The sequence below is a fragment of the Malus sylvestris genome, chromosome 17, assembly GCF_916048215.2.
Source record: "Malus sylvestris chromosome 17, drMalSylv7.2, whole genome shotgun sequence".
NCBI lineage: Eukaryota > Viridiplantae > Streptophyta > Magnoliopsida > Rosales > Rosaceae > Malus > Malus sylvestris.
In genome coordinates this window covers 12,715,402-12,725,952 of record NC_062276.1, presented here as the reverse complement: position 1 = coordinate 12,725,952, position 10,551 = coordinate 12,715,402, and the positions used below count along the sequence as shown (strand labels likewise).

General features: G+C 38.4%; 1 protein-coding gene and 1 long non-coding RNA gene across 2 annotated transcripts; one reads left to right on the top strand and one right to left on the bottom strand.

The window, feature by feature from the left end:
- The first annotated feature begins 376 nt into the window (after nucleotides 1-376).
- LOC126612053 (integrin-linked protein kinase 1-like) lies at nucleotides 377-6,193 on the top strand. The gene is made up of 12 exons (XM_050280356.1): nucleotides 377-1,500; nucleotides 1,623-1,697; nucleotides 1,808-1,903; nucleotides 2,097-2,182; nucleotides 2,320-2,440; nucleotides 2,878-2,957; nucleotides 3,627-3,689; nucleotides 3,932-4,047; nucleotides 4,444-4,529; nucleotides 4,902-5,023; nucleotides 5,397-5,508; nucleotides 5,844-6,193. The coding sequence occupies exons 1-12, from the start codon at nucleotides 1,177-1,179 to the stop codon at nucleotides 5,940-5,942; spliced, it is 1,380 nt and encodes a 459-aa protein (XP_050136313.1). The 5' UTR covers nucleotides 377-1,176; the 3' UTR covers nucleotides 5,943-6,193.
- A 262-nt stretch (nucleotides 6,194-6,455) lies between these two features.
- LOC126612056 (uncharacterized) lies at nucleotides 6,456-8,999 on the bottom strand. Its single transcript, XR_007618953.1, has 2 exons — nucleotides 8,805-8,999; nucleotides 6,456-6,774 (listed from the first exon to the last, which is right to left on the bottom strand). It is a non-coding gene; the product is annotated as an uncharacterized LOC126612056 (long non-coding RNA).
- Between the last annotated feature and the right edge of the window lie 1,552 nt (nucleotides 9,000-10,551).

Below are 10,551 nucleotides of genomic sequence, written 5' to 3'. Positions count from 1 at the left end.
CCGGAGACTAGCTCCCCCCTCGCCGGAGCCGTCTCCTCGCGCCCTCCTCCCTCTCCCTCTTCCTTCTTCTTCTTGCAGATCCGGTTTGTTTGTTTGTTTTTTTTTTTTTTTTTTTTTTTTTTTTTTAATTCAGGTTTTTTTTTAAAAAAAATTAAAAATTATTATTTTGCCACGTGGCAGCCATTTGGCAGCCACATCAGCATTATTTAACAGAAAGGTTTAAATCCTAACAGATTTAGACCACATGGGTTTAAATCCTAACAGACTTAGACCACAGGGGTTTAAATCCGAATTTTTTTACCACAGGGGCTATCATCCGAATACCTTATGACCACGGGGACCATTTATCCAATTAGGCCAAAAAACAATTAAAAGCAATGGCCGACTTCCAGACCTTGGCCGACTCCTTCCCGGATACTTGTACGGTCCACCCCCCACTCCCACCCATCCCTCCCTTCCCCATACATCTCTCTCCCTTTCTCTTTCGTTTTCAATATTTCTTCCTCTTTTTTGTGCTCCTCCTGAGAAGGACACAAAAAACGCTGGAAATTCATCAGATCATAAAATCGGAGGTCGAAGACGGCAAATCTGGGTCGATGGAGGTGGGTGATTTCTCATAAGGTAGAAGAGAACGAGAGAGAAGAGGATAAACAAAAAGAGGAAGAAAGGTGTCGCCGGTGGAATCACAGGGCTGCGATGTGGGTGAATGATTTCTGATAGGGTGGGCGGTCGGCATGGTAGAAGGAAGTCGAAGAGTTTTTTGACGTCTTTCTCTTTCAACTATTATGTTAGGGATATATTAGGAATTTTGTTGACCAATTTATTTAATGCCTACATAAATAACAAAACGTGGCAAATTTTTTATTTTCAACAATGATATTGACACATGGTAATATTTCATTGGTTGGGAACTCCACGTAGGCTAATGCGCCGGTTGGCTAGAAAAATTTCTCTCAAGAAAGAGAGAAGAAAAGCAAATTCCGGAGTCCACCTACACCTACTAAGCAGCTACCTAGCGACCAAGTCCCTCCAGTCCTGCCCAAGTCCTCCCTACTTTATTCTTATCCTTCTCCAATCCCACCGACTCTCTCTCTCTCTCCCCTCTAGCATCTTGTTCGTTTTCTGACTCTCTCGCTCCTCTCATTCACACCCAATTCCAATTATCCTTCTCCACACATGGAACCCGTGCCACAGCAACAGCAGCAATCAGCAGGAGGGCCCCGCTTCACTCTGCTGAAGCAGTCGTCGCTGGCGCCGGACCGGGACGACTCGGTGACGCCCGAGCCGGTTGACCCGCGGGTGCGGCTCATGTACATGGCCAACGAGGGCGACTTGGACGCCATTCGAGAGCTCATCGACTCCGGCACCAATGTCAATTTCACTGACATCGACGGCCGCACCGCCCTCCACGTCGCCGCTTGCCAGGGCCAAACCGACGTCGTCCAGCTCTTGCTCCAAAGAGGCGCCGTGGTCGACCCGCGTGACTGTTGGGGCAGCACGGTAAGCAATTTCACTGCAAATTTTGTCACTTTTCTACATTCGTCTGTATATATGTCTGTATGTGTGTGTATGTATAGGTTGCTAACAGTGTAGTAACTCTGACTGATTTATTTGTTGAACAGCCTCTTGCAGATGCAATTTATTACAAAAACGATGATGTGATCAAACTTTTGGAGGATTACGGTGCTAAACCTCCGGTATTTACTGGAGTTTATGTCATCTATTATTGTTTGGGTGTGCAAAGTTTGCTTCTTTTGTTTCTTTCTTTTCTAAAAATTAAATATTTTGTGGTTTTTGCAAAAATTAGATGGCTCCAATGCATGTCCAGAACTCACGGGAAGTCCCCGAATACGAGATTAATCCTAATGAGCTTGATTTCTCCAATAGTGTCGAGATAACCAAGGTATGTCTCATATGAAGAACATTGGCATTCGTTTTTGTTTTGTTTTTTGAGGTCTAATTCAAGTTCACTATGACACAATGAATGAGCTTGGGATAAATTATTCAGTTGAGTATGGATTGGTATTGATGGAGGAGTTAAGTAGGACGGTTTAATGGTGATATTGATCTTTGATTGCAAATGAAATGTATGTCAGGGAACCTATCGTATTGCATCGTGGCGTGGAATTCAAGTTGCAGTTAAAACGCTTGGGGAGAAAGTATTTGCTGATGAAGATAAAGTGTAAGTTTGTCTTTATGCATCAATTTTTGTGTGAACTCTTATCACTACTTGACTTTTGTTGTAATTGAGATAATGAATTAAAAGGTCTTGAGTCTTTCTTTTCGGCTGGAGTTTTAATTGGCTCAATGGAATCTCAGAAATGCATTCAGGGATGAGCTTTCTCTACTTCAGAAGATACGGCATCCAAACGTTGTCCAATTTTTGGGTGCTGTAACACAAAGCAGTCCAATGATGATTGTCATAGAATATCTATCCAAGGTTAATTGAAACATGCGAATTGAATTTTGCTTTATATCTTTCTTTTAATATCATCATTCATTCCTACGTCTTCCACATTTCATTATTTTGCATCTGAGTATTTGATGTTGACTTGTTATAATTTGGATAAGTGATACTTTAGTACCAAGTGAAGGGCCAAGTGATGGGTTAGTATACAATTAGGTCCTTCAGCATTATGCCAAAAAGTGTGACTTTTGGTAGCTGACTTAGAGTTTTAAATGCCTAAACTGTTGGATTGCATTGAAGTTACAAAAAGAGAAAGGGCATTAATGGACCATTGACACACTGTAGATTGTAGGACAAACAAAATGAGACAAATGTATTATCTGTTTGTTTAGCATCAGACAATATTTGTAAAAATGCAACATAATTGTTGATCTTCTTTTTCATCTGAGCTTCTATTTTTACTTTTGCAGGGAGATTTTCGTGCGTATCTTAAAAGGAAAGGTGCATTAAAACCACCATCAGCATTAAAGTTTTCACTCGACATTGCTAGGTCAGTCAAGTTGCTTGTACTCTGGATTTGTTTGCAAGTTTTCTTGGCGAACATCACAAATGCCATATCTTGACATGGGATCTAAATCATCTGATGTTTCCATGCTGTATCATCAATTTGGAGTTTGATTAGCTTTCTTGTGGGGAACTTGAGGCATATTCTTTGAATGCTTTGAATAATTTACTGCAAATGTAATTTCCTACATTATTCTGAAATAGGTTATCTGACTTGAAACATATCATCCCAAGTTCCTGGATTTCCTTTGTTTTATGCGGGACAATTTTTTTGGGAGTTGTCAGCAGTTGAAAAATCATAAGGTCAGCTGCTTAATTGGCATTACCTCTGAGGATTACAGTCCGTATGGACTCTTCCCATTGAAATTGCGAACTCTAGATCCATGTAGGGCTAGAGAATTTCTGGGGAGGGAATTCAAATATTGGTTATATCATTGACTGGGATTGAAAACCCAGTTGGGTTACTTTTGGTGTTACCATTTATTTACTGGGGTCATGCTTATCTTTGAGTGATCAATGTAAACAGTATTTAAATGAACTTTTGTGTTTTAGAATTCATAGTGCTGGGAGGTGGATGATTGCTACATGTTATAACCGATTATTCATTGCATGTGTTCTTTTATTTTAATGAGCACTGTACTGAATTACACTGCAGGGGGATGAATTACTTGCATGAGCATAAACCTGAAGCAATAATTCATCGAGACCTGGAGCCCTCGTATGCTCTCGCACTCTCTCTCTTTATATTTATTGTTGCTGTTATTTTTGCTAGTAGAGAAATAGATGTTTACCAACATAATTTATATCTAATCTGACTCATAAATAAGCGATCGGGGGTTTATTCCTCTTAGCCTGGCATATAAAGCATCATACTTAAATGTAGCATGGATCATGCGCTATCAATAACTAAATGATTGAAACTTTTGATAGTTTCTTAATTGTTCGTGAGTAAGATAACAGAAACATATTGCGGGATGATTCGGGCCATCTGAAAGTTGCAGACTTTGGGGTGAGCAAGCTACTGAAAGTTGCAAATACAGTTAAAGAAGACAGACCTGTGACAAGTCAAGACACTTGTATGTTGCCTGCTTTTTAAAAAGTTTCATTCTTCATTTCTTTGATCAATGCTATTTTGTGCGTAAAACTACGTAGCCATCTGATCAATTTTGGCCTTTACTAAGAAATAAACCCAGCTAGGCTAGATGACATTTTTGCTAACTTGAGCTGAGAGAGTGGATACTGCTTTAGTTTACTGCATGTGTAGCTAACCCCAGTAAAATCCCCATTTACATTCTGGTGTTTCACTTAAATCTGTAGAAGCTGAGTCTTTGCCTTGAATGTTAGGCATAACAGGATTAAGGCTTAGGGTTCTGTAAACATGTAACTGTTTCAATTTAGATTATAGACTGTAGACTGTAGCTCCCATCATCATGTCTTCCTGTTGCTGATATAATAACATCTCTAATGTACAGGGAGATATGTGGCTCCAGAGGTTTACAGAAATGAAGAATATGATACTAAAGTGGATGTTTTTTCGTTTGCTTTGATCTTGCAAGAGGTACTCTCTCTCTCTCTCTCTCTCTCTCTCTCTCTCTCTCTCCCACCCATTCACCCCCATTGCTGAACAATATTGCAGTAACTACATATAGCTGTTATATGAAGGTTATTTCTCCATACATTATCTTCTTGCAATATGTTTGTAAATTCATCCTAATGTCCAGTTTTTTAACTTGTATTGTTGTATATGGGATGGACTTCTTTCATGTGTGGTATACCCTTATTGGAAATTTTCATGTTAATGAATATCCTGTATTAATCCAGCACTCAGTTGAATTGATTTGTATTAATGTTTTCCAGTTGAGAGGTGGTTTATTCTTGACGGTCTGAGAAAAAGTTTTAATGATTGAAAAAAATGTTATGTTATTTCCAGATGATTGAAGGTTGCATACCATTTTCTACAAAGCCAGAAACAGAAGTTCCTAAAGCATATGTTGCAAATGAGCGCCCACCATTTAGAGCACCACCAAAGCATTATGCACACGGATTGAAGGAGTAAGTTGTTTCCATACATTTGGTCTTGTTCTGTATATATGAAGTGTCATTTTCCTTTATATATAGCCAATATTTTGTTTGTTATAATGATGTATTATGGTCCCAAAGAGTTACTGTGGTATTGGGGACGAGTTTTTTGACACTTCTTCTGGGCAGTTTTGGCTCCTTAATTCTTGAAACCAAAAAGCAATCCTGATAGGAAAAGCTGTGTACTTTTTCTTCTCTCCTTTCCAAAAAATGGTTATATTGTGCATGTCCAAGTTTTAGAGAGAAAATGCCTTGTTACGATGCTCAAAATACAGACATATTCTCTTCTACAGGGTTAATTCCTTATTAAGAATGCTTGCTTAAAGTTTTTGTACAATGTGTACAGGTTAATCGAGGAGTGTTGGAGTGAGGACCCATTCAAGAGACCATCATTCAAGCAAATAATTAAGAGGTTGGATGACATTAATAACCAGTTTGCTCAAAAAAGATGCTGGAAGGTTCAAATCTCTCTCTGCTTTAATAACTCGTTTTTCTGATTGCCTTTCCTACATCTTCTGGAATTATTTCTGGTTGGTACACACAGGAGAATGTGGAGTTTTTTTTTTTTTTTTTTTAAAAGTGACCTGTATTCAAGAGGGTACTCCACGTGTCATAGAATAAGTGGAGTGATACGGAAAAATATATTATTTGCTCGACTTGTGTTATGACATGTAGAGTAGGTACTTGGAAAAATCTCTCAACACACTGGAAAAAATTTTCTCGTGTGTATATTGAGTCAAGTGCAAGTCAATTTGCTTAAATACACTTACGTAATATTGTGTATTTCGCACAGGTCACGCCACTTACATGTCTCCAGAATCTCGAGTCCATGTTGAAGAAAGATCGGACGAGTCCAAGCAGCCGTTCATCTTCCTGCTCTACAATGAGATGAGCTACTACAGCCGTATTTCGTGTAGGCATTAAGCTCTTTTTTGCCCCAAACAGTTCAAACTTTTTTCGACAGAGTAGTTGTGAGATAGTTTACCTTTCATAGGATTTCAGTTTCTTAGGCGGACCAAGAGACGCTGTTACACTTCCCTATTCTTGCTTAAAACATTTGTAGATTTTCTCCGAACCGGAACATTTCTTTCTTTTTTTCCTTGTTATAAACAATCATAATGAAATCTCCATATTTTGTTTGCTCTTTGGATTTTTTTCCAGTTTTATGTTTTATTCTTCTGATGAGACTCGACTTGCGAAGTCTTCAGACACATCGTCGGCAGACGGGTTATATTTACGCATGTCCATGTGCTTGCTTATGGTTTGGAGCCCTGACTTGAACGCTGAAACCTGTGATTTAAACAACTTCAATGCCCAACGCCGTTGGTCTAGAAATCCAGAGACATTTGGGAGGAGACCTGCAGCTGTAACTTCTGCAAGCTAACCAAGCCAACCAAACTGAAAATTTCGGAAAGGACCTAAATTGTGCGCAACTTCTTTGGCACGTGGTGGCCAACCATACAAATCCACGTGAATGTTTCTCCATATTGGCGTTGTTTGATTGGCATGAGACGCACTAATAGCAGTGTACTCGTTCCATGAAAGTTTCTCCAGGCCAAAAGCTGGGCAAAGCCCTTAGGAGACAGACCTCATCATGCGTCTACTCAAAAGGGTTGACATAGCACTAAAGAAACGCAACTGGGGAAGGGGAATAGGAACACAAACTTGCCTGGCGTTCAAGGTAAAAACTCTTAACCATTTGAGATATAAGCTCCTTGCCACAGCTGCGCAAAATACGAACAAACACATAAGCATCTACTATCACATTGAAGGCACTCCCACGAGCACAAGAACTCTCATAGTCGCATTGAGTGAAATTGTAGAAAGCTGTCACAGCAACAGGCGCATGAGGTTGGATCTCTGTTAAAATTGACAAACCAACAAAACAAAGTGAAGAAGACGATAATATTTGTAAAAATTTGAGTTTTCCTTGATCAGATGCTAACTTTAGAACACCTCTCTAAGATTAAGTAGTAACTTTCTCTCTCACTGCAAATTGTCTCAGTTGTTTTCCAGGTATTTTCTTCCTACAGTTGTTCCAATGTGTATCCGCTGCCATCGTTTCCTTTTCTGCCGATATCATTGGTACAGTATTTTTTCTGGATATCATTATCATTGTCAACCTCCTCATCTTTGTTTCCCCATCCACCACTATCATTGCTACGATACTTTTTCTGGGTGACATTATCCTCAACCTCCTTTTTGTGGTCGCCAGAAAACCTTTTATAAAACTGCTTAACCTTAGGGTGCACCTTAATCTTGCTAGGATGGAAACCGGATATATACAGGCCTTCCAAGCTTTTCACACGGGAAAGAGTTACATAAACCATTCCATATTCGAAAGATTTTGAGAGATTGGTGTAAAGACAGTCCAGAGTCATGCCCTGGCACTTGTGAATGCTTGAAGCCCAAGCCAGTCTGAGAGGTAGCTGCTCTCTTTGAGCAACTACTGAATCTCCCTCTGTCACATCCCATGTTTTTGGTTTTATCACCTTTATTATCCCCGAATCAAATTTAACTATTGGTAGCAGCCCACCATCACATATGCTCGTCAATCCCACATCTTTGGTCTTACGAAATGCCATAACAGTACCAGTAGCACCATTTACCAGGCCACTCCTAGTATTCAAATTTTTTAGCAGCATCACCCTTGCATCTTTACATAAGCCAATTTCTTTAGGCGCAATCACCTGTTCAAGCTGTCTCTTCCAAGGATCGTGACCACTATCAACTGAAGTATAAACAACAAGTTCATTACCCAAGCTCTCCAATCTACTTGCATTCACTCTATTTACGTCTTGAATCCTTGGATAGAATTGTACTGCAGAAGGATCTGGCACAGAATCTGCGCAAGAATTTTCTAAAAACTTCAAGTCTTCAGGATCAATCTCCCCTGTTCTAATACCCTGAAGTATCTTGATCAGTCGAGGGTCTGACTGCCGAAAAACCTTTGTAAGATTAACTTGTAAATCAAAGCTAGATTCCCAACAGTCTGCTTCAAATGCAAATTCCTTACTCTCTGAATTCCACTCAGTTTTTACGGGTGGTAACTGAAAGAAATCCCCACCCACAACAAGCTGCATTCCACCCCAAATTTCATCAACTTGTCGTATGTATTTTGCAATGTATTCAAGACTATCAAGCAACTCCCCGTCAACCATGCTAATCTCATCTATGACCAACGCCTCAGCTTTCGACCACTTCCTACAAGCCTCCTTATTCGAGAGAACCCTACTCAGCAAAGTATCCCTATCATCATTGCCACAACCAATACCAGCGAAAGAGTGAAGGGTCTGCCCACTGATAGCACAAGCCGCAACACCAGTAGGTGCCGTGACAAAAACCTTTGAAGGTGTGTGACATCTTTTCAATAGTTTTATGATGTGCTTAACCAACATTGTTTTCCCGGTCCCCGCGGAACCGGTAATGAACACAGATTTCCCCTCAGAAATGGCAGATATGATTTGTTTCTGCTGTTCAGTCCACTTAACTCTGGGGTTTTTGGGTTTGGGTCTGAATTTGTATTTATCTTGAACACAATCTATGCTTTTTCCACTAGTTTTGGTGCTAAAATTTCTCTGTGCAGAAAATGCATAGGCAAAAAACTTCACACAGCATTTTTTCCACTCAAACTCCTTTCTGGGTCCTCAGGTCTTTTGTCTAAAAACGCTTCTTTTTCCTCAAATAATCACATTTAGCAACACTAACAGATGCAACAGTTGATTTGAAAAGCAAGAAAAGATTGGAGCTTTACCTTTCACATCGTGCTCTGGAAATGGACGGGGAGAAATTTTAGGACTTTCCGGGCAAACCCACAAGTGATCATCTCCATTCTCCAACATTTATCTCTGACAGAGAAGCGTTTAAATACTAAAGGACCGAAAGGGTTTCTCTGATTCTTGCAAATGCTGTAACGCTCCTGGTTGAGGGTGACGGATGGCGGAGATTGGGCTTGTGCCTTTCGTTTTAGGTCTTTTAGGCTTCATGAGCAGCCTACGTTGACTTGGGCTTCACGAGCAACCTTGGGTTAGATTTCTTATTTTCTCCACTCTATTTTTCTTCTCACGCGCTTTTGTTTTTGTGTTTTTTTTAGCCTTTGAACTGAATAAATGGAAAGAGAGTTAAGAGACAAAAATAAAAGAAGTGCAGAGAAAAAAGACGGGAGTGATAATTAGTACTCGAAATAAATTGCACATAAAATAGGCTCTTGAATTGAAATTGTAAACACAAAAATCACGTAGCAAATAACAAGAGACCTCGTAAGTATTGAAATCCAATTAAACTGAGAGTGAAGATGTTTAAAGCTCAAGTGGTTTTGAATATTTATCCTCGCACTCTAGGTCCTAAGTTCTATTTCTCTACCCATGCAATCACTTGTCTATACTACTTATTAATAGAATACTATTTGTCTGCCAAAAACTCATAAAAACAACACTATTATACCTTTCTCTGCATAATTAAAAATATATATATCAAAAAAATAAAAATTATAGACGTTAATGCACATATAACTATTATGATATGTTTTTACCATTATCTGTGAAGACACTGTATTATATTTCAAATAATTCCTTCTGTTATTTGTTAGGAAAAATGAGAAACAAAATACAAATGAAAAAGAAAGAAAGAATGTGATTACTATATGGTTCATATCTCCAAAAAATACCTGATAATTTACAACATAAATATGCTACATAGAAATAATCAATTGAAAGTGTTGGGAAGAATTAAATCTCAGCTTTTGATATCATGCTAATTGTGATTAATTACCTATAAAGGAGATTTTAAATCTATATATAGTGGATAACTTGATATTAGGATCTGGTTCCTCCAAATTACAAACCCTAGATAGTAGATAGCCAAAGCGAGGTACGGAAAGCAAACATTAAGCATGCATACAGCGGACCTGTAAGTGGAATATATCTAAACTACCTATAAATAAAAAATTTGTTGTCAACTAAAAGAGGGTGAAAAGACTATTTAGTCTTCAATCACAAAAAAAAAAAAAAAAAAAAGAATTATGGGTAATAATTTAATTTCACAAAACCAAATTTTGTTGTTTTTTATTTAAGTCTTTCCTACATGTAATTTTACTATTATCTAATATTAAAAAAAAAAAGACAAAAACCTCTCTCCCCACTCCACTCCCACGTTCTCTCTCTCTCTCTCCCTATCTATCCTCCCCGTTTTAAAAACAAACAAAAAAAAATATTCACACACACAAAGTATGTAGACATATGCTAGTATGATATGTTGTAACATATAAAATATTATAATATCGAGAAGCCGTTTAGCACTTACAGACAAGTTATTATATGTAGTAAATAACGAGTCACTACCTATTAACAATACTATTTTTACCAACTGAAAGAGTAAAATTAAAGAAAAATAATCAAAATAAAAGTTATGGACAATATAGTAAACTGAACACAAAATATTATTTTTTTTCAAACCCTCACAAACAGGTAGCCATATCATTTGCGCCCTTTTTTTCCACATTT

Bases quoted from the DNA above. Each gene is read 5' to 3' on its own strand.
- LOC126612053 (XM_050280356.1), top strand. From the start codon at position 1,177: ATGGAACCCGTGCCACAGCAACAGCAGCAATCAGCAGGAGGGCCCCGC. The intron at 2,958-3,626 runs GTCAGTCAAGTT...ATTACACTGCAG, and splicing joins TTTTCACTCGACATTGCTAG to GGGGATGAATTACTTGCATG. The intron at 5,024-5,396 runs GTAAGTTGTTTC...CAATGTGTACAG, and splicing joins TATGCACACGGATTGAAGGA to GTTAATCGAGGAGTGTTGGA.